Genomic DNA, 24,803 nt, shown 5'->3' with positions numbered 1-24,803 from the left:
CTACCGTTTGTCAGCAACAAACTAATCCTGTAAATATGAAACGGGAAACAGTAGCAGATTGGAACGGCACTCGGTAGAGCACATACCTGACCTCCGCCAGGCTGACCAGTTTGTTTTGTATCCCACTGATAGGCCAGATCTGGATTTGGACCTGAACCAAAATGGAATCTGCTTTATTTTGTCACCTAACCAACTCGTCCACTTAGTTTTGTCATAAGACACATCTTGGAATATGACAATGTTACGATTGTCATAAGACACATCCACAACTTTGTTGAAATATTATGTTATATAATCGCTTTTCACCCAATCTCTCGATGGTAAAGAATCATTTGAAAATTCAATAAATCTCGTACCCGAATTCATAATCAGATCTTCACCAAAATAGAATCGATTCATCCTTGTCACACACCCAACCTGCCCACCAGGTTTCTTCCGTATCCGTCAACCACTTTTTGAGATATCTTGTTCACAGACAGACAGGGTGAAAACGTAACCTCCATCCACCTTCTGTGGCGGGGGTATAAATGACAAAGTGCAAGTAACTATTGTAGGACATGCCTCTATGCACAGAACGGGAGATTGAAGGTAATGAACCAGACATCATGTTAAAGGACACAAATATGAAGTGTCAACTGTCAATTGCTTAACATGACGACACCATCAGAAGAAATGCCTCCATCAAGGAAGCTGAGATTGGCAGAATAGCATATTTGGCTTTGATCTATCTAGTCTGGGTTCGTTCCTGGCCCAACGAACAACCGCCATCTTGGAAATTTCCCCCCTCCACCCCCTCAGAGTGGTATGAGAACAATTGTTTATTATTATGAGTCAACTGTGACTGCACTTTGCCTGCATCACAAGATCGAAACCATCATCCTCAAGCGATTCGAGGAATGTCATCAATTGTAACACTAGAAAGCATTCACCGGATGACATCTGTGGTTCCAAGGAGTATTATTTACTGGATTTCCTCAACATCACCTTTCCTTGGGATTTTGCTGATGTTTCTCTTATCCAATCATAAAATCACCAATTTGCAGCACAGATGGTTCTGGTATTCATTCAACACATACTAGTTGTTTCAATCCCAAGGTTTTTGTACTTTGATAGTTTCTCTTTGTACTTTGATATTTTATGATTGGATAAGAGAAACATCAGCAAAATCCCAAGGAAAGGTGATGTTGAGGAAATCCAGTAAATAATACTCCTTGGAACCACAGATGTCATCCGGTGAATGCTTTCTAGTGTTACAATTGATGACATTCCTCGAATCGCTTGAGGATGATGGTTTCGATCTTGTGATGCAGGCAAAGTGCAGTCACAGTTGACTCATAATAATAAACAATTGTTCTCATACCACTCTGAGGGGGCGGAAATTTCCAAGATGGCGGTTGTTCGTTGGGCCAGGAACGAACCCAGACTAGATAGATCAAAGCCAAATATGCTATTCTGCCAATCCCAATGTTGATCTTGTTCCAAGACGAATACTTTTATTTCCCCCAGGTTGTGATTCCCAATTCCGGCTAATGACCATTGACTATGCGTTGTGTGTCCAGGTTGTTGGGCTGGTTCTGATCGGGGTTGCAGCGTCAAGTTTTTCGACTGTGAGTATGTCAGTCATCGGAGGAGTGATTGCGGTTGCTTCCCTCCTCTTTCTCATCGCTGTCCTGGGCCTTGTGGCTACACTGAGGCACCACCAGGTGCTCTTGTTCTTTGTATCCCTTTTATAGCTTGGGGTGAGAGTCGACTTTTAGTTTGGTGATTTCATAAGGGCCTCGTTGTTTCTGCAAGTTTGGTCCAAATCCTGGTTTGTCGACTTTTTTGGAGGGTGGCGGGACTATTAAAGCCGCCATCTTGCTTTCTGATCAATGTGTTCAATGGAATGCTCACTGCACATTAGTGTTTGCATAAATCCAGTAATCATTCAAAGCAAACCTTGCAAGCTTTGTCTACTTCCTTCACGGAGTGCTTCAGTACATGCTAATTCTCCTGATAATATTCATCGTCCAGTTGGGCGTGTTCTGTGCATGCCTTGCTCTCAACAAAGAACAGCAGGTAAGCATTGTTTTGACAATGGTTTGTTACTATAGCCTCGACTTTTTGTGTTTGGTGTTTTCCCTGTCGAGGATAAATTAACATTTCCGTGTCGTTTGAACATTTCCGGCTGATTCGCCGCACCATGAATCCTGTGTGCCAGCACTAGTTGGTAGACATTTGATATCCCACGGTGTCCTTCACGATGAGTCGGCGAGTTATCGCCGGCACCCTGGCCAAATGACAATATTCCTGCTCTAACCTGGGTTCTGAATCTGCGGAACTGCCACGCCGTTCTGCAAGAACCGATGCTAACCCGCAGCCGCATGTTACGATTGACTTGAATGTTCCAAATTTCACTTGAATGTTGTGTTATGAATGCTTGTGGATGACGACGACAATAAACACTTTGATCAGCAAGAATTATTTAATCGAGCATTTTAAATTCAAGGAAGTTTGGTATTGTAATAACAGTGCCTGGATGTTGTTGCAGCTGGAATTCTGAAAAGCCTTTATTCCTTGTATTCAAAATAATTTTGAGTGAAAATTCCTTATTTTTATTTTTATTTAAAAAAAATAAGATGTGTGGACATTACCATGCTTTATCACTTGGTTATTAAATCTAAATATACCTCTAAATTTAACTTCAAATTTATTTGTGATAAATGTCATTGTGAGGGTGATTTTTGTGAATTCAGGAACTTTTTCTTTCAAAATCTATCGCTGTGCTTTTAGCTTGGTTTGCTGAAAGTTGGATGGAACCACATGTCTCCAAGCACCAGACAACGTATTGAGTCGAGATACCACTGCTGTGGCTTCAACAATACGGATCAGGTCGTGAACAGCACCGAGGTCGGTTAAACGTACCGTGGCAGATTCTCTGTTTTTGTTTGTTTACTTATCTTTCTGTGTATCGCTCGATCTGCCGTGGTTCGAGCAGGGAAAACGTTTGGCAAATTGAGTGTTCAGTCGGGTGCACCTTTGCAAATATCGGTGTCTGCAGAATGTTTAGCCACCAAATGTTCCAACACCATGGTTGGTGAGCAAATGTCCATGCTCGCAAATGTTGACACAGACAAAATAACTAAGTCTGTACAAAGAATTGTTTTACTCAAATGTACATGTACATATCATGGCATTCCTGTTCCATACAAAATCCAAAAAGGGCTGCGCTGTAGTCAATACCTGATCTAGAATTTGTTGCTTTCATTTTTTAGCTGCGACGAGCAGCTCTATGAGAGGACCGCGTTGTTGTTCTTGTTGTTGGGGTGCCTTTTTGAATAGCGCATGCGCATACACTCGGACGTGCGTTGGTATGAGGTAAGAACATCGCGGACTAAAATCGCGATTTGATTGAAGAAACCAGAATAAATTTAGCAACAAAGACAACATGAATGTTTTCATATCAATCTCGTTTCACAGAACTTGACACAAATTAGGTGTAATTATTGAATAGCGCATGCGCATACACTCGGGCGTGCGTTGCTATGAGGTAAGAACATCGCGGACTAAAATCGCGATTTGTTTGAAGAAACCAGAATAAATTTAGCAACAAAGACAACATGAATGTTTTCATATCAATCTCGTTTCACAGAACTTGACACAAATTAGGTGTAATTATTGAATATCGCATGTGCATACACTCGGACTTCCCCTACCGACCAAGCCCGTTTCAAATTATCCCTCTGCCACCCAGAATTAACATTGATAAATAACATTAATGAACTAACATTAACAGAAATAACATTCACGTCCATACATTATATGTAATTAGTTGATGAAGCATGTTGCGTCGCAAAATAAAGGACAAGACCAGAACTGAAAGACAAAAAGACGCTAGTGCATGCGTATAATTTAATGACTGGTCGAATTTGGTAGCGCATATTGCAACGGATATCCTCATGATTCTACACGTCGCAGCTGGTGACCACACTGTGGTCATTTTTCTCTTGTTATTGCACAGAAACCACCAAACCGACACAACATAATGCAGAATTATTGTATTGCTCGCAGAAGACCGTGGTTTAAAATACCACGATATAAAACGAGGCCTTTCATTCTTGCGCTGGTTGAAAGAGCTCAAAACTGTGAGGTTAAATAAGGAATGTCTTGAGGTGTTGTATGCACCTGTCACTTGAATAAAAGAAGAGACAAAATTGAATTTAATAACTTATTGATTTATTCAAAACATTTGTTTGGGTAAATTTACCATGGATTATATGAAGATAGTTTTAGTCTTATGAATGAAGTACAAGCTGTCCACAAAGTCGACCTCTGGTTTTAAAATTATATTACAACCAAACCAATGGAAATACAACGATTTCTGTACGCGGCTCCTTTCCTGTTCCATCTCCAGCCGCTGCATGACGTCATCGTCGGGCACTGAAATGGGCCCGGCGATTAAGCGTGCTGTGGGGAAGTACTTTGTTTTCACTCCGTTTGTTTTCTTTCTTGTTTTCTTTTTGTTTGTTTGTTTGCCTGGGTGATATCTCAGCCATCCTTTGAGCTAGGAAGCTGAAATTTCGGCACAATAGTGAGCACGTGCTTTGGCAAAAAGGGTATTTTAAACTTTTTTATTAATTGATTAATTATAATCAATTTATTAAGTACTTATTTATTTCCTTTCTCATCTGGCCAATATCTCAGGCAGACATTATTATAGGGATAAGCTGGATAAGTATTATGTGGATAATAACCACCTTTAGAGGCCATTTTTCCCCGCAAAGCGGGGGTTGGCCTTTTTCGGGAACCGTGGTTGTTGTTGTTTTTCGGTCCCCTTTTTGAAGCAATGTTTTACGGCCGGATGCCCTTCCTGACGCCAACCCTTTTTGCCGCCTTTAACGACAAACAGGGAATTACCAGTGAACTGGTACTCAATTAGCCGACCTCGGAAGGATGACAGGCTGAGTCAACCCCCCTGGTGTTAATTCAGCGATTGACCGGGATTCGAACCCAGGATCCTAGGATCCTAAGCCGGCACCCTAGCCGCTAGCCCAACACCAGGGTTCTAATTTGATTGGATAAGTGATTTATGTGACTGATTATGTGGATAAGTGATTTATGTGGATAAGATTGTGGATAAGTGATTTGATAATTATTATATGGATAAGTGATTTGAATCTTGTAATGTTAACTCCTGAGTACACTGGCACAATAATGCCCATGTCAAAAAGCCCATAGATAAGCTATAGGGTAAATCCCATTTAAAATCTTGTAGGGAATTGACCAGTCGGATGTACTGGTTTCAATAAGGAAAGTGAAATACTGGACCAGTACACAATGTCAATGGGACCAGTAGGAGACAAATAAAATACCAATATATAAATGGAATTGTATGCTTGGACCAGGAATCAAACCCAGGTCCTCTGCTGAACCTTTCCAGTACTCTGCCAGTATACTATCATAATATATGGTGAACTGTACCGTGCGTGCGTGCATGCGTGCGTGCGCTCACGCGCACTCCGCTCCCATCATATATATATATATTGTTACGGAATCCAACGTCGGCCTTCCCCACTTACCAAGGGGGGATTAGTCCCCTCGTTTATATGACTGACCGACGTGGTCCTGGGGGTATGATGTCACGCCCGGTCAGCGCTGGGTAGGGTATTAGGCCCAACCGTCCTATGACCTAAATACCAGCACCTACCGGTACGCAAGGAAATACTCCCCCGCCCACGGTCGCAGCGTAATGGACTAGTTGCGCCGAGCGAAGCGAACTGCACCGTGAGTCGGTTACCAAGACTGACCCGATTTATCTTCGTCGGCCGAATCGCGCCACGGACCCTCGATGGGGGAAATCACTAAAGCGACCGAATGTGAAGAAGAAGACGAAGGTAGGAAGAACAAATATAATTTATTACTAATATTTACACAATTAAAAGAAACCAAGGAGGAGGAAGAATAATAAAATAAAAGAAGAAGAAGAAGCAGACACAGTGCACCTTAGCTTACCTATACAAGCTTAATTAATACCCCAGGACAACGTGAAAGAAAGACGAACGATCACACTTACACGGGGAATGCAGGCAGGAATGAATGGCTTGGGGTGGATGGCTTTGAGAGGCAAGGAAGGTTCAGCGGGGACGGCACGGTTGGGCCGGAAGGCGCCGCGGTCGTGCGAACTCCCGCGGTTTCAAACTGCGCGGGCGAAGTTCCTCTTTATGCACTGCTGCGTCGCGCGCACCTTGCGTTGCCTCGGTCTGTATTTCCTGCAGCGCGGCACGTATCACGGCTGCTTGGACTCATCTGCTCATCTCCAGCGCATCTCAGGTGGGGGGGGCGTCTCCCGCGGGTTATATAAGCCCCACCCTTGAACCTTTGCGAACCTCCCAGATCGTTCTCTCTCCGCCCGCTCAAGCCAAACCCCTTCGTGCTGGGTTGGTTGAGCGGGCCCGACTCACTCCTCCCCTCTATGACGAGGTGCGGAGACGCCTTTCTTCTCCGTACCGACCGCATGCTCAATGGAGTCCATTTGCGGCGAAAACCATCCAAACCTGACACTTTGCAGATGGGACCTACTCTTATTTAATTCGGTGCAATGGAGAGTCAAAATATTGGGAAACACAGCCTTAAACTACATAGAATAAGGGAATAACTATTTAAAAGGATATATGGTGCCCTACGTGTAGGTTTATGGAATTAACTAAGAGGACGAGCTTCGACCTTTCTTTACATTACGGAGGGTGACATTTCCACACAACAAAACCATAATTCTCACATTCTTTACACTTTCTCAAATTCGTTACAATATATTAAGTGTAAATGAGGCAGTGATGTAGGGATTGTTATGTGATGGCAATACTGTTAGCTACTCTCTAAACCAACATCATCCCTATCTTGTTTAGAACCTTTTTTAGACTGTAGTTTGTCGTCCCTACATTGCCTTTTTTAATTTAGCATAAATTTTTTTATTCACTTGTTTCTGTAATTTTTTACAATGTGGAATAACACAATGGTACGGTACTCAGAGGATACCCAATCTTGGAGCAAAAGTGCCAAGATATCTTCGTCAGCAAAGTCAAACACTGCACATGTTCCTATATTGTCTTGCGTAACCCTGACTGTATCTTGCAGCTCTGTCTTATTGCTCGTTTCTCAAAGAGCAATGTCTTCATTCAGCCTCAGGCCACACAAGGACCTGCACTTAGAAATGCTCAAAATCACTTATGTGGTTTCGCTCTAACCAATAGGGTGGGGACAGAGTGGAGGGGCAGAGCCTCTCGAGGAATTTCTGCATAGCCGGACACGTGAAAGACACTCGTGGGTTTTACTGTTTTGTTCACTTGGTGTCAATAAAACTTATTATACACTCAAAATGCAAATGTCCTCGATAAACCGCTATGAGGACGACAAGATACTCCAACCTTTGTTTTGTATCAGTGGGTGGGGCCGACATTTTTTTGTTTTTTAAATCCGTGTCATCCCGACGTTGGTACGTAGAGTCGACAGTGCCATCGCACTCTGATAATAATAGTTTTGTAAAATTAACTTCAATGAAGAACTTTATCAAGACAAGATACAAGTATTTATCTGTGGTATCCAAATCCTGGTTCTAGGAAATCAGAAGACCTCAGTAATACTTCAGTAGATTCTCGCCAGACAAAAATACATCGCTATATGTCATCAGAAAGATGTTAGTCAAACACACTGTACACGTGACACGCTTTCTTATCTGCGCATGCGCATAGCAAGGTTCAGGGTTGATCGAGTAAGCGTGGGGAAGGGCGTGGCCTTGCCAAACTACGATGGCGTTGGTTGAGTACGAGAGAACACGCTTGCAAAGAGTATCTGTAAATATTTAACTGTATAAATTAACTGGAGAAACAAATGATAGCAAAGGATTCTGCACCAAGTAAAACTCCAGTCATTGCCATTGAGAGAGGCCCAGCTCAGAAATACACACCGTCTGAATAATTATTATAATATTTGTGTAGATGATGTTCTACTACTGATTTACAAATGTTGTCATACAAACTTTATAGACGTGCTCACGAGTGGCGCACTGAGGGTGTCTGGCATAATGTTTTTTTTCTTTTTTCTTTTTTAATAACATAATTGTTCCCCCTCCACCCCTTGCTTCCACCTTCCTCCCCCAAATCCCCAACCCCAGTAGCCATAGGTAATACTAATAGGGCATAGACATAAGGAGACTAGGATCTTTATATTTAAATATCAATTAATTGACCACTCCAGGCGATGCAGTATGCCAAAACAAAGATTAAAGGAACACTAAATGTCAGTTCAAATATTTATTAAACGAGGGGACCTGTTGGTCCATTGGACCAAATTTTAATTGGGGGCTTTTGGGTGTTTGGGGTATTTTGGGTCCTCAAGGGTCTTTTGGTCATCTGGGTCTTTTCGGTCATCAAGGACTTTTGGGTTATTTGGGTCCTTGGGGGGGGGGGGGGTCTTTTGGGTCAAGTGTTGAAGGGTCTTCCAAGGTCTAAGGGGTCTCAGCAGTTTAATGGGTTAAAAGGCACATTTGAATAGTACGTAATTCATTAATAGATGTGAAAACGTATGACACACACACACACCTCCATTTATAGTAGATTCAATTCCGGTGGATTCCTTGTTCAGGCTGTTTATACGACACCATCAGTGATGCACCGACGTAACGAATGTGGCGTGGAGAAACCGTGACTCGAAGGTTTATTGATCACGTGGTTTGCTTTTACCTTGACCCGCGAATAGAGGGATCGTAATCACGTGTCCCATGTATCGCACTGGTACCTCGCTATTATTTTATTTTCATAAATGTAACAATGAAAAACAAGGCAATTCCTGAGACATTATATTTCTGCTGATATTATTTGATGCCAAGTAACATTATAACATTATAACATTATCACGCATAACGCCGACACTGAGGCAAATGTGTCTAGCAGCTCCGCCCCCATCAAGCTGATTGACAGTAATAGCCACGCCTACCCCAGTCCCATTCTTTTACATAGGAATGGCGTTTTCCGTACATTTCGAGGAATCCTTTCAAGCTATGAGCATTATAATACCAAAGGGTGTTGCAGGAAGAAAAACTCTATCGAATGGTAGCAGAATCATTGCCATTGATAGAGGCAGCTCGGAAATATGCCGTCTGAAGAAGTTTATTATTATTATTATTATTATTATTATTATTATTATTATGAACAAGAAGATGAATTCCCGGGTTTGAGCGATCTCGTTTTTTTGGCTTTATTTTGCTTTTCCCTTGGTCTGGAGAACTGAACAGTGATCCCTACCTCGACAATCGGCTGAACAGACCAGGTAGGCTCTCATATGTAGCCTAAGCGAGTTTTTAAAGAAGATAATCCAACTTTAGTTTTGCATGTAGCAGATGGGACCGACGTTTTTTCCTGCGCCATCCGTACATAGAGTACTGGCGTACTCTCTGATATTGTTGCGGCATCACACGTTGGCATATTGCCAAAATGTACTGTACCTTTCACTTTCAATCCTCGTGATTACCTTAGTGTTTTCTTGTATATCTGCTCTAAAGTTTGTCTTTTTTTATGCTTAATCTTGCAGTATTGGTGCTCGTGTTCAGGTCACTCCAATCCTTAAAAATTCTCTGGACTTGTTTTGTACTTTCGTTATGAAATGTTCTCCTGATTTCTGTTTCTTGTTTTCCTTTTTTATTATTTTTTTTTTAATGTATTACCATCACTGCTATTGGTGTATAATATTTAATTCTTCATTTTGCAATGTCGATGATGCTTTCTTGTAGGGACAGCCCTTGTCTCCATGCCTTGAGGTGCTGCAAATCTTTCTAGACCAAGTCCTGCAGGTCGCTGGTGGTGTGGGCTTGTTCTTCGCTTTTACTGAGGTCAGTCATTGTGTTTGTGTGTTTTGTTTTTAATACGTGCTTATTATTTTTGAGGCCATAGTTTTACCATATATCCCTCCACAATTAGACTTATCTGCTGATGTGTACTTTTTCTTTTCTCCTATATGTCTTTCCTTTTGAGCAGATCTTGAGTGTGTGGCTCACTTGGCGATATAGGAACCTGAAGAACCCAGAGGCTGACCCCAATGCTTTCCTGTAATTGCAGTACCAACTGGAAAAGGTCTTACCCCAAGCATTAGATCAAAACCTGCCCCATAATCATTGAAACCTGTGTGAAAGGTCAAAAGACGATTTTGTGACTACACATGGCCTACACAATCATATGCAGCCTCATTTTCACCAGAATTATGTGCTTATCATACTAGCATACTCGTACCATATAACTTTTATCCGTTTCTTCCTGTTCCATCAATTTTTCACTCTCCTTTTTACTTTTTGTCTCGTGTAATTATGCTTCCTATGCTGCTCTATTGTGGATGTCTGAAGATGTTTGACATGCAATATCTTGGTGGTACACACCATTTGTATTCCTATGTGATTCAAGTTTACAGTGAATGGTTTGACACTTTTTTTTTAAATGGTATCAAAAACTGAAGGAATGAAATCTAAAATACGCAATCCGTTGCAAAACATGGTAGAAAACTCAGGACTCAGAGGTAACTACATTAACTAAGGTAACATCCAAAGATGCCTTTGATTGTTGAATACGTGAAGCAATAGGGGGTTTTGAGAGTTGTGAAATATTTGTATAATACATTTGCCATGTTTTGCATCAGGTGGTTATAAATGTCAATTTTTATTGGTTTGCAGCAAATCGATTTCTGCGGTAAAATGCATCAACTACTTGTTACTTTGTTTTGAAAGGTGTAGGTTTTGCAAATTGTCGTATCAAGTGCTTCTTCAGACGTAGGTTAGTAGATGTGGTTATATTCGGTTAAATATGTTTTTGCATGTTGAACCTGATTCATGACCATGGAAAAGACTAATATTATTCTTGTGAAGATTGACCATGGCACGTGTTTTTGAAGCTGTTCTTAACTAATCAAATTTATCGTTTTAGATGCCGTTTATTCCCACCGCAGCGTGTAAACTACTTCTTCTTTTTTTTTTGAAACTGTCCCCATATGTTTCAGAATCGTGTTTTTATTTATCGATTGCAAACATGCAGTGATTAACTCTCGATTACAACAAATCTCTTGAGTGTACATTATTGTGTTTATCTTGTGGTATAAATATTTTTGTCATTACATAATTATGGAGTTGTCATATTAGAATGAGAGTTGATGTACATTGAAGATTTTCTTGGATCTCTTTCCACTTCATCTGCTCTTTATAGATGAACATTACTCCCCACATGAAGGTATGTTATGGATGAAAATTGTTATCTATAGGGATAGGTCTGCCAGCAGGATGACCTAGAGGTACGCACACGAGGATGTTAAGCTGGAGGACCTGTCTACCACCACAGGTTGTTTGTTTGATTTTGAAGATCTCACATCGTCTTTCATAAAAACGTACGTGAGTTATCACTGATGCAACCTGAGCAAGTTACAATTTCCTAACTTAAATCTCTTTCAGTGGAACGTCAGGACAAAATCGCTCCCCGACCGATGAGAAGGTGGTAGTAATAGATTGCAGGGGGAACCGTTATCTGACTTGCACAGGTAATAATTCGTTTATGGCTGCAAAACGGAAGAAGATGTATAATTACTATACTCTGTGAACAGGAACACGCACACAAAAAAAATTGCGTTCCTCCGGGGAAAACATCTCAGGCCCATATTCACGCTCGTATTACAACATTTTCAAATTCGGGGCAATAAAATACACTAGAAAAAAAAAATCAAGACCGTTGATGTTTATTAAATGATGTCAACTTGCATTTGTTAAACATTGGAGGACAGGAAAAAAAAATTCAAACGGTTAAATACAAACAAGTTAATTTCTTTCAGACAAGCTGTATCAGTCGTATCAGAAATTGAGCGCATTGTGATTTCCTTTTGAAATGTTCTCGTATTCGTATCCCATCTTCAATTATGCTCATAATTCCGATTTGAGAAACTTCAAGGCCTTCTTCATGTTGTCTCTCACTGGGGAAACCAAACAGAAGAAGCATGTTAAATGGTTGTATTTGTCAACTTTTATCTTTTTCTACTGATGTACATTTCCATGTCTAATAAAATGTAACAATACTCATCTTCATGTACCATGCATGTTGCAGTGTTGGTGCTGCTGAAGCGGTTAATATGGTGGCAGGCCTGTTCGGGTCGCTACTACAACTCAAACATTCAGGGCAGAAATTTGGAATTTGGTCATGGTGCCAGTGACTTTGCGTACTCTTCGCGAGGGACACCGTGGGATATTTAACATAACCAATCAATGCCAGCGGATGGGATACCTAGTTTAACGTCTATCCGAGCGATGACACACAATGATGAATCATCCTTCCTGTGAAACACCAAGGTGAGAGTTTATACAGTGCATTCAGAAAGTATTCAGACCCTTTCACTTTTTCACATTTTGTTATGTTGCAGCCTTATGCTGAAATCGTTTAAGTTCATTTTTCCCTCATCAATCTACACTCGATACCCCATAATGACAAAGAGAAAACAGGATTTTAGGAAGTTTTGCAAATTTTTAAAAAAATAAAAAACTGAAATATCACATTGACACAAGTATTCATACCCTTTGCTATGACACTTGAAATTTAGCTCAGGTGCCTCCCATTTCTCTTGATCATCTTTGAGATGTTTCTGCACCTTGATTGGAATCCACCTGTGGTAAATTCAATTGATTGGACATGATTGAAAGGCACACACCTGTCTATATAAGGTCTCACAGCTGACGATGCATATCAGAGCAAAAACCAAGCCATGAGGTCGAAGGAGCTGCCTGCAGAGCTCAGAGACAGGATTGTGACACAGAATCTTGTTTCTCAGTCTGAGAATCCTTGAGGTGCTTTTTTGCAAACTCCAAGCGGGCTTTCATGTGTCTTTCACTGAGGAGAGGTTTCCGTCTGGCCACTCTGCCATAAAGCCCAGATCGGTGGAGTGTTGCAGGGATGGTTGTCCATCTGGAAGTTTCTCCCATCTCCACACAGGATCTCTGGAGCTCAGCCAGTGACCATCGGGTTCTTGGTCACCTCTATTATCAAGGTCCTTCTCCCCCAATTGCTCAGTTTTGCCGGGCGGCCAGCTCGAGGAAGAGTCCTGGTTGTTCCAAACTGCTTCCATTTAAGAATTATGGAGGCCACTGTGCTCTTGGGAACCTTCAATGCAGCAGAGATTATTTTGTAGGCTTCGCCAGATCTGTGCCTCGACACAATCCTGTCTCTGAGCTCTGCAGGCAGTTCCTTCGACCCCATGGCTTGGTTTTTGCTCTGATATGCATTGTCAGCTGTGAGACCTTGTAAAGACAGGTGTGTGCCTTTCCAAATCATGTCCAATCAATTGAATTTACCACAGGTGGACTCCAATCAAGGTGTAGAAACATCTCAAAGATGATCAAGATAAATGGGAGGCACCTGAGCTAAATTTCAAGTGTCAAAGCAAAGGGTATGAATACTTATGTCAATGTGATATTTCAGTTTTTTTTTTTTTTTTAATTTGCAAAACTTTCTAAAATCCTGTTTTCTCTTTGTCATTGTGGGGTATTGAGTGTAGATTGATGAGGGAAAAAAATTAATTTAAACGATTTCAGCATAAGGCTGCAACATAAGAAAATGTGAAAAAAGTGAAGGGGTCTGAATACTTTCTGAATGCACTGTATTTAGGCCAAGGGTAGACAGGTTTACTTGTGATGAATCGTACAGTGAATAAATGAGGTTCATTTGGATGGGGGCCGTAATGTCCATTGCTACAAAAAGGCACAAATAGTGTCCTGCCATAATAAAATAAGTAAATTTATTCAAAATAAGTACTACAGTAGGACCTGCCAAATGTAACTCAAATTAGTACTGAAAGTACTCCAGCTAACTACCACATGGCCCAGAAAGTGACTTTCTGCATTCTACTTTTTGCCTATCGTCCATAATCAAGGCCTCCATGAGACAAAGTATCTGTGATTATTGTGGTCAGCCGGAAAAGTTTTTTTGTCTCGAGTCATACACCAACTGGCTGGCCAGGCTTGACGTTCGACTGAAGGTGGCAGGTATTTGAAATTTGTTCAGGGTGCCGGCGATAACACGCCTTCTTTTTGTAAACATCACGTTATATCTGTAGCTTGTACCAACTAATGCTAGCAGATAGGAGACCATCCTAGGGATGGGGCACTTTGTGATGTAATACGACAAAGTGGAATATCGTTTTTGGAATGACTGGCGATATTGTGACAAGGTAGGTGCAATATGGACGACAGTGTTATTGTGCACCATAAGTAAATGAGCAAGAAAAATTACTTTAACAACATGGGGTTCACCATCAGACAGGTGAACCCGACGCTCAGAGCTTTTGAATGTTTATTTTTTAAAATACTTTTACTTACACAGCTCCATGTCCGCAGGGTCGTAAGCGTAAAGGCGATGTCCATAGCGACCCACAATGTCAGCACGCACAGCCATGCTTGGATCTGCAAGCAAACCAGGATGATCTCATTAGTCATTAATGAAACTTCTCCATAAGTATCATTGTGTTAGTCTCTTCTCTTTTAAAACGAGAACTCAAACGGTTGTCATGAATCTGATATCTTGCACAGCTTTGTGTCGTACAGTGAATAAATGAGGCTCATTTGGATGGGGTTGGTAAATTGTTACAAAAATACAATAAACATTGTTACATATGAAATATTTATTGAATATTTAAATATTTATTAAATATTTAAATATTAATAATTAATGAATATTAAATATTATTGTTGGTAAATATTAAATTGTTAAATAAATTGTTACATTGTTGCAAAAAGGCACAATTGGTGTCCTGCCATAATAAACTAAGTAAATTATTAAAAGTAAGTTTATTTGTAAATCTTTATTTTACCAATCTGATACCAAGGCAATCAAATGGAATACATAATATGTGAACATTGGAAGAATGTCCTTTGGAAACATTCAGTTCTTGAACTTGTGAAGGACACTACACCGCCATGGCCACCGCCCGCTGTTTATAATACACGACTAAAGAGATGATTGAAGAATATGAGCGCACAGCTCCTCCTGGCTTTAAGTCCAGATGGGAAGTTCTGTGAGTAGGTCCCACTGGCTTTACGTCGTTAAAAGGTTAATCCAGGAAAGGGAATTGCATGGGAGATGTAGATTACAGAAATCTTGCCCATGCATCGTTGGAGGAATATTTGCTCAATAATATGCATTTTGGTCTCCAAGATGTAAATGTGAAAGCAATTACCATGGTAAATGTCACAGACATCGAGGTGTTTAATTTTTGCTTTGCACCCCCAATACATTTAATCGTAATTGCAATTTTCCCTTTTTTTTCTCAGTGTGAGGCAAATCAGAGCTGATTAAATTTTGTTTCACTTATTTAATGGAACTAGGGCATGCCCGTACTATATCTATATCTAAAATTATATCCCCCCCCCCTCTATTTACATGAAATGGTTTGGTCCAAAGCGAACGGCTTGCGAGTGGTGACAATCCCCCCCCTCTATTTACATGCAATGGTTTGGTCCAAAGCGAACGGCTTCCGGAGTTTGGTAAAGAAATCGCCATCGCGTGCACATTGCACAAACGCGCAGGAAAGCGAATGAATCGCAAATTCGTTTTTATTAGTTGTAAAACATAGTTTAACGCCAACATAGTTTGCAAACGTGAAATAAATGAATACGCTCTCAAATGTGCCATCCGAGGCAGAGTGTGCCCGCCACGTTCGGCACACGCGATCGTTCGCTGCTCTCTGATTGGTTGAATCGTTTTTTGGACATAGCTCGGTAAGTAATTGTCCGATTAATATGAAACCTTGAAAAGGCACATCCTCGGGTCCCCAGCAATATACCTGGCAAGTTAAAAGTATATCGGACCCGTGGTTGTCGAGAAACAGCGGTCACAGACAAACGTACAAACGTACAGACAGAGATTACTGGAATTATAGATAGATGGTGAAGAACCCAGGTTCGAGTTGACAGCCTTTGCACATTAGCCCAACCCTGCTCTAAACTGTCGTCCCAGTATTTAACAGGGGCATGGTGATTTCATCAATGTGTGTTCCGTCCCTCGGATGGACGTTAAACGGAGTCCCGTCTGCCAGCATTCGTAGGTGGATTGCACAGTGTCCTTGGTGAAGAGGGCGAAGTATCGCCGACACCTTCAAAAAATTACAAATTCCTGCCATAACCAACAGAGGGCATTGCATCAGCGAGGCACAGCCACGCTCAGCCAATGATGCTGCCCGCAGGCTTGTGCCGCAAACGAAGAAGAAGAAGAGTGAGCATCAAACCCACCCTGAACACATTATCAGTTACTAGCAGAAGTACCCGGCATTGCCGGGTGGGGGAGGGGAGGGGGAGGGGAGGGGGAGGGGGAAGGGGAGGGGAGGGGGAAGGGGAGGGGAGGGGGAAGGGGAGGGGAGGGGAACGGGGGGGAGGGGAACGGGGGGGGGGGGGAGCGAGCCCCTTGGCAGAGCGAGCGATTTTTTTTTTCATAGCGTCATAGCGATTTTTTTTTTCATAGCGTCAGCGTTCATCGCGTTTCATAGCGATTTTTTTTCATAGCATCATAGCGTCATAGCGTCATAGCGATTTTTTTTTTCATAGCGTCATAGCATTCATAGCGTCAGCGTTTCATAGCGTCATAGCGATTTTTTTTCATAGCATCATAGCGTCATAGCGATTTTTTTTCATAGCGTCATAGCGTCAGCGTTTCATAGCGTCAAAGCGATTTTTTTTTTCATAGCGTCATAGCATTCATAGCGTCAGCGTTTCATAGCGTCATAGCGATTTTTTTTCATAGCGTCATAGCGTCAGCGTTTCATAGCGTCAAAGCGATTTTTTTTTTCATAGCGTCATAGCGTTCATAGCGTCAGCGTTTCATAGCGTCATAGCGATTTTTTTTTTCATAGCGTCATAGCGTTCATAGCGTCATATCGTTCATAGCGTTTCATAGCGTCATAGCGATTTTTTTTTTCATAGCGTCATAGCGTCATAGCCTTCATAGCGTCATATCGGTCATAGCCTTCATAGCGTCATAGCGTCATCACGTGATCGCTCTGAGCGAATCAGCGCCCACCTGCTCTGATTCCGTTGATTCCGTGCGCTGAAATGCGCTGAGGTAAATATGAATAAAAAATATGGATCGTCAAATATTTTGAGTTCGGCCATGTTCGTCCCAGGCTCAATGGCCATGTCTATGCCAAATATCAAGCACGTAAGCCTCTCCATTTAGGAGTCTATCGGTAACATTACACACACACACACACACACACACACACACACACACACACACACACACACACACACACACACACACACACACACACACAAACTGTGTTTTATTATCAGTTATACAATGGTATTTTGAATGTAGCACGTTGGAGCAGCAGAAAACCAAAATAGTGTTTGTATGAGTAATGAAAAGAACATACCTACAAACAAAATCCTGGGAACATATGCCATCTCATCCGGTTGCATATTTTTGTCAGAAAGTTCATTCTAGAAACAAGTAGCCATCCATCAGTATCATTTCAGACTTTGCATCACCAGAAGCAATTTTTCACATTTGAAGGAATTCCAAATCTTACCATGACGTTGAGCATCACAAAATGTTCATCGGCCATTTTCTGAATTTCGTCATCCTGAGCAAATGCTTTTTTCAATGCTGTGAATTGAATGAATGAAAATTAAAACATGATTTTTATACATGTAATGTATGTCTGTATAGTGTCTCCACTACTACTACGACTACCACTGCTACAACTAATACTAGTAGCACTGATACAACTACTACTACTACTATGACTACCACCACTACTACTACGACTCCAACTACTATGACTACCACTGCTACAACTAATACTAGTAGCACTGATACAACTACTACTACTACTACTATGACTACTACAACTAGGAGTAATAGTACTATTACTACCACTGCTGCAACTATGACTACTACTACTACTATTGTGGGATTGACCAGGGAAAGCCTTTGGCCTAAGTGTTTCACGAACCGCTGGACAGCCTTGACTTGATTTGGGCAAGAATTTAGTAGTTTGTTCAGGGTACCGGCGATAACGCTCCTACCCTTCGTGAAAGACACTGTTAAAATTCCCTACCCCTGTAACATCCTGAAAACAAGTGGAGTGGTAACGCAGTCTTTCCACGTAACTTTTGACCTTCAAATTAAATAACTATATTGGTTCACGAGTTATCAAGTGACCACTATATTCGTCATGTGTGTGCGTCTGTCTGTCTGTGTGTGTGTCTGTCCGCAGCATAACTACCCGATGATATCATCCGATCTTGATGAAACTTGGGTGGGAGGTTGATATCATCATCTAGTTGTGTCCTGCCTCGAGTGGGCGTATTGCGCCCATTGTGGGCGGAGCCACGCCCGAAAAAGATGTCTTTTTAGGGGGTAATCGAGTTCAAGCTACATCTTCTCCGAGGGAGTTGGTGGAATCTGACAGGGGTTTCGGTATTTGGTTAGGCCAATGTCATGTGTCTAGCCACACGGAGCTCGATTTTTCATTTTCGCCCCAAGGTCAAGGTCACAAGGTCACGAAATTTAGAAAAGTCGATTTTTGATGGTTTTATTACATTGTTCGCTTCCTGATAGGGTGAAATGTCGCACATGATCTTATATTATCACATACATTATGAAATAGAAGTTTTCCAACAAGTTTCAGAATCTTCGACCTTTGACCCTTGAAGGTCACAAAGGTCAAATTTTCAAAGTTGTCGGAATCGAACCGAATTTTCGATGTTGTGTAGCTAACTAACCTCATAACTGATTATACATTATTTTCTATCTCATTTCAAGGTCAGTAACCTTCGTTTTGACATTTCAAGGTCACAAAGGTCAAATTTTCAAAGTTGTCGGAATCGAACCGAATTTTCGGTATTGTGTAGCTAACTCACGTCATAACTGATTATACATTATTTTCTATCTCATTTCAAGGCCAGTAACCTTCGTTTTGACATTTCAAGGTCACAAAGGTCAAATTTTCAAAGTTGTCGGAATCGAACCGAATTTTGGAAATCGAACCGAAGAATACCGCTCGCTCGTGAACCATCGTCGTCTCCTGACTTGTCACAAATTAAAACTGACCGAAATTAACAAAACTTGCTTTTTGACAATGTTGATCTTTAAATTGATAACTGACCCTCGTTTTAGATTTCTACTTGTATGCATGGCCATGGACTAACTGACAACCCTCGTCAAAAGTCCTGAAAACAACATGAAAGGTGCGCATGGGCTCACCTTGACTGTGCGGGCAATCATTACGATGATGAATAACGAGCAAAGGCTTGTTACTGCAAAAAAGACAAAAAAAAACAAAAACATCTGATTAAGCAAATTAAAATGTAGGAACCAATTTTCTATGGATACATGGTGATTACTAACAATTTGTTAATAACAACAATAATAACACCAAATAACCTTTTTTTTAAACCTGACTTCTGCTGCTTCCTATGTCTTGGATGTTTTCTTGTTATTTTTTCTTTATTTATTTGTTTTATTTTGTTTTGCTTTATCCTTATCTTTTTTTAACCTTCCCTCAGCCACTTACCTAGAGTGGCTTTATGCCTTGTTTGGGGCAATTTCCATTAAAAAAGAATATACAGTAAGCTCTGCCAGAATGAAATGAACACCCCTGATTGGCAACAAACATTATTCTAACAAATCATGATACAAAACAATCAATTTTGCCAAATGTGGAGATGTCGTTTGTGGCTCTAGTGTCTTACTTGGTAGACTTTTCCACAGTACCTGATCCATGTTGCCAGATGTGTTGGATGGCGTTCATGTTGGCCAGAAGTTGGAGTCCGCTCCATCAATTCAAGGCAGAAATGGTTCTGGACGCATGGCGTTTGACAAAATCTTCTTGCAGTAAATGTGTTGCATACTTTGAAATACCTTACTGGTACATAAGGAAACCCATCTACCACTATACCAGCGAGCTATTTTGCAGTATGGATCATTTACTGCAGGAAAAGGTGCCATATGCTGAGAACCATCTCTGGCTGTAAGAGATGGAGGAGGCTGTAGTTCTTTATCTGGGCATGACAGAGTACTGACATGAACACCATCGAACAAGTCTGGGAACACAAGTCGGGAGCTGCGGAAAAGCCAATCTCTGCCAATAAATACTCAAGAACTGTAACAAAATATACTCCACATTGGGAAAAATATGGATTAGGTTGTCCCACAGAATATTGGTTCAATGTCCGTCAATGAGGTCAAGCACTAGATGATGCCAAAGACATGATACAGGTTGTTTTTTTATGTACAAAGTCGAGGCCTGTGGAAGAGTTAGATCATAGAACGGATCAGGATGCAACATCATGAAAGGAATAACTGAAAGAGCTGGGCGGGATTGGGAGACTAAAACTCCAACAGCAGGATTGGGAGACAAAATCGACAGATGGACAAACGAGGGATGTGGGTAACGATGAGTGGTAGGGAAGATTGCAGGGGGTGGACAAGATGGATACAGAAGCAAACTCTCAGGAAGGAAAATCAAAACACTAACGCATGCACATTTGATGCCTTCACAGGTTTAGATAGTAACACATGTACATTTGATGCCTTCACAGGGTTAGATACAAACACATGTACATTTGTTGCCTTCACAGGGTTAGATACTAACACATGTACATTTGATGCCTTCACATGGTTAGATAGTAACACATATACATTTGATGCCTTCACAGGGTTAGGTAGTAACACATGTACATTTGATGCCTTCACAGGGTTGGATAATAACACATGTACATTTGATGCCTTCACAGGGTTAGATAGTAACACATGTACATTTGATGCCTTCACAGGGTTAGATAGTAACACATGTACATTTGATGTCTTCACAGGGTTAGATAGTAACACATGTACATTTGATGCCTTCACAGGGTTAGGTAGTAACACATGTACATTTGATGTCTTCACAGGGTTAGATAGTAACACATGTACATTTGATGTCTTCACAGGGTTAGGTAGTAACACATGTACATTTGATGCCTTCACAGTTTTAGATACAAACACATGTACATTTGAAGCCTTCACAGGGTTTGATACAAACACATGTACATTTGACGCCTTCACAGTTTTAGATACAAACACATGTACATTTGTTGCCTTCACAGGGTTAGATACTAACATGTACATTTGATGCCTTCACATGGTTAGATAGTAACACATATACATTTGATGCCTTCACAGGGTTAGGTAGTAACACATGTACATTTGATGCCTTCACAGGGTTAGATACTAACACATGTACATTTGTTGCCTTCACAGGGTTAGATACTAACACATGTACATTTGATGCCTTCACATGGTTAGATAGTAATACATGTACATTTGATGCCTTCACATGGTTAGATACAAACACATGTACATTTGTTGCCTTCACAGGGTTAGATACTAACACATGTACATTTGATGCCTTCACATGGTTAGATAGTAACACATATACATTTGATGCCTTCACAGGGTTAGGTAGTAACACATGTACATTTGATGCCTTCACAGGGTTGGATAATAACACATGTACATTTGATGCCTTCACAGGGTTAGATAGTAACACATGTACATTTGATGCCTTCACAGGGTTAGATAGTAACACATGTACATTTGATGTCTTCACAGGGTTAGATAGTAACACATGTGCATTTGATGCCTTCACAGGGTTAGGTAGTAACACATGTACATTTGATGCCTTCACAGGGTTAGATCGTAACACATATACATTTGATGCCTTCACAGGGTTAGGTAGTAACACATGTACATTTGATGCCTTCACAGTTTTAGATACAAACACATATACATTTGATGCCTTCACAGGGTTAGGTAGTAACACATGTACATTTGATGCCTTCACAGTTTTAGATACAAACACATATACATTTGATGCCTTCACAGGGTTAGATACTAACACATGTACATTTGATGTCTTCACAGGGTTAGATAGTAACACATGTACATTTGATGCCTTCACAGGGTTAGATAGTAACACATGTACATTTGATGCCTTCACAGGGTTAGATAGTAACACATGTACATTTGATGTCTTCACAGGGTTAGGTAGTAACACATGTACATTTGATGCCTTCACAGTTTTAGATACAAACACATGTACATTTGAAGCCTTCACAGGGTTTGATACAAACACATGTACATTTGACGCCTTCACAGTTTTAGATACAAACACATGTACATTTGATGCCTTCACATGTTTAGACACTTCACAGGATTTGCCATTTGATTGTGTTCATATTAGGGATTGTTTTTTTAAGCTTCTTCTTCTTTTTCCAATCAGGGATGTTCAATTTATCCTGGCAGGGCCCTCTCCACAAGGCTTGATCATAGTCTATGGGGTTAAATCAAAAACGTCTCCCCCAATGTTTGTCCTTTACTGTGTAGCTCATCGGCATCACACATTTCCCTTATTAGTTGCCAAGTTTCCTGATACCACAGAAACACAAGTCATCATTTGATCTCTGAAATTTTTTGAAAAGGGAAAGATCTCTGAATCCCCTTCACCATACACATCATATTATGTTATAGGATTGAACCATTTTCTAGGATAATATATCTCATAATGTGCAGGATTGAACTCACGTCCGCCAGGCTTGGACCAGGCCCTCATCGTACGATTGCTCCCATTGAAGGGCATCACCCCAACCTGCAGAGAAATGAAACAAAGATATTTCAACAGGTAAAGATCCCTGATCGTGTTGCCTTACATTTTAGTTGATGTCCAAGGGCTGTGAATGAATATCAGGTTGTTTTACCCCTCGATAAAGTCTCTGGTTCTCGTTTTATTTTCTTCGTCTTCTTGTCCGAACTCTTCTTCGCATCGTTTGCGCTCACGACGATGAAACAGGCAAGGAAGACGATGAAATATTTCATGATTGTTTCCTTTTCGCTGTGAAACAAAATGACACACACAAAGCAGTTTGAAAACATCACGAAAACAACGACACTCGGTAGAGCGCATACACCTCCGCCAAGCTGAACAGTTTACCTTTTGGGTCCCACTGATAGGCCACATCTGGATTCGGACCTGAACCAAGATCTAATCGGCTTGTTCTTGTCACCGAATGAACTCATCTACCAAGTTCAGTCCGAATCCGTCCGTAACTTTTTTGAACTAGAACGTCACTCAGTAGAGAGCAAACCGCCTGGTTGGCCATATCACTCAATGGTGAAGAATCGCTTAAAAATTTATACTACCTGGATCCGGATCCGGATCTTCACCAAAATCGAATCGATTCTTCCTTGTCACACAGACAACATGTCCAACAAGTTTCATCCAAATCCATCCATAACTTTTTGAGATATCCTGCTATGTATCGTTTTTGGCCCTATTTCCCAATGGTGAAGAATCACTTAAAAAATTAAATAATTCTCATATCCGAATCCATATTCAGATCTTCACCAAAATCGAATCGAATCGTCCTTGTCAAACATCAAACCGGTCCACCAAGTTTCGTCTAAATCCGTCCACAACCTTTTGCGATATCCTGCTATGTATCGGTTTTGGCCGATCTCCCAATGTTGAAGAATCACTTTAAAAAATTATATTAGCCGGATCCGAATCCAGATCTTTACCAAAATCTAATCATTTCGTACTTGTCACATACACTACATCTCTGCCAAATTTCGTCCGAATCCGTCCACAACTTTTTGAGATATTTTGTTCACAGACAAACAAACAGGGGTGAAAACATAACCTCCATCCACCTTTGGTGGCGGAGGTAAATATCGTGCTCTTTTTCGGGGTTTTTTGCCCCATCTCTCAATGATGTAAAATCATCTTAAAAATTAAAAACTTCTCGTATCCGGATCCGGATTTTCACCAAAGTCGATTCAATTCTCCCATATCACACACCTAACCTTTCCACCAGATTTCGTCCGAATCCATCCATAACTTTTTGAGATATCCTGCTATGTATCGTTTTTGGCCCTATTTCCCAATGGTGAAGAATCACTTAAAAAATTAAATAATTCTCATATCCGAATCCATATTCAGATCTTCACCAAAATCGAATCGAATCGTCCTTGTCAAACACCAAACCGGTCCACCAAGTTTCGTCCAAATCCGTCCACAACTTTTTGCGATATCCTGCGATGTATCGGTTTTGGCCGATCTCCCAATGTTGAAGAATCACTTTAAAAACTTATATTAGCCGGATCCGAATCCGGATCTTCACCAAAATCTAATCATTTCGTCCTTGTCACATACACTACATCTCTGCCAAATTTTGTCCGAATCCGTCCCCAACTTTTCGAGATATTTTGTTCACAGACAAACAAACAGGGGTGAAAACATAACCTCCATCCACCTTTGGTGGCGGAGGTAAATATCGTGCTCTTTTTCGGGGTTTTTTGCCGCATCTCTCAATGATGTAAAATCATCTTAAAAATTAAAAACTTCTCGTATCCGGATCCGGATTTTCACCAAAGTCGATTCAATTCTCCCCTGTCACACACCCAACCTGTCCACCAGATTTCGTCCGAATCCGTCCGTACATTTTCGAGATATCCTGTTCACAAACAGACAAACAGGGATGAGAACATAATCTCCATCCACATTCAGTGGCAGAGGTAACGAGAAATCAAAATGGAATTAACTTCTTTTAAAGGATTTTCCGCATTTATAACATTGTTCAATCATCGTCATCATAAAATTAAAATAATCGTACAAACTAAAAATCGCGGATAAGGCAGAATTCACGAGTTTACCTGACTTCTCTCCACAGGTGGCCAACTTAAGTAAAGTCTTACTGCGATGCACCTGTATGGGGCTTTATA

The 24,803-nt window shown here is 40.9% G+C and overlaps 2 protein-coding genes across 3 annotated transcripts in view; one reads left to right on the top strand and one right to left on the bottom strand.

Moving 5' to 3' along the window:
- The window catches only part of LOC137434323 (tetraspanin-31), a 15,796-nt gene extending 3,717 nt beyond the window's left edge, over nt 1-12,079 (top strand). Inside the window, exons 2-6 of the mRNA XM_068127221.2 lie at nt 1,560-1,718; nt 1,978-2,058; nt 2,773-2,889; nt 9,764-9,862; nt 10,008-12,079. Coding sequence (XP_067983322.1) covers nt 1,560-1,718; nt 1,978-2,058; nt 2,773-2,889; nt 9,764-9,862; nt 10,008-10,082 — 531 coding nt within the window. The 3' untranslated portion in view covers nt 10,083-12,079. The remainder of the gene's footprint in view (nt 1-1,559; nt 1,719-1,977; nt 2,059-2,772; nt 2,890-9,763; nt 9,863-10,007) is intronic.
- Nucleotides 11,727-24,803, bottom strand: AGR3 (anterior gradient 3, protein disulphide isomerase family member). 2 transcript variants are annotated; one of them, XM_068127223.2, is made up of 8 exons: nt 24,735-24,803; nt 22,781-22,914; nt 22,608-22,671; nt 19,248-19,300; nt 17,569-17,645; nt 17,413-17,479; nt 14,366-14,449; nt 11,727-11,973 (listed from the first exon to the last, which is right to left on the bottom strand). In XM_068127223.2, exons 2-8 carry the CDS (start codon nt 22,896-22,898, stop codon nt 11,924-11,926), a joined length of 513 nt encoding a protein of 170 aa, XP_067983324.2. In that variant the 5' UTR covers nt 22,899-22,914; nt 24,735-24,803; the 3' UTR covers nt 11,727-11,923. The 2 variants fall into 2 exon arrangements, with proteins under 2 accessions (XP_067983324.2, XP_067983323.2); XM_068127222.2 differs by lacking the exon at nt 24,735-24,803 and adding an exon at nt 24,483-24,538.

Source organism: Myxine glutinosa, chromosome 10, assembly GCF_964187855.1.
Source record: "Myxine glutinosa chromosome 10, kmMyxGlut1.1, whole genome shotgun sequence".
Classification (NCBI taxonomy): domain Eukaryota; kingdom Metazoa; phylum Chordata; class Myxini; order Myxiniformes; family Myxinidae; genus Myxine; species Myxine glutinosa.
Note: the sequence above shows the minus strand (reverse complement) of the source record. Positions and strands in the feature narration are given on the sequence as shown.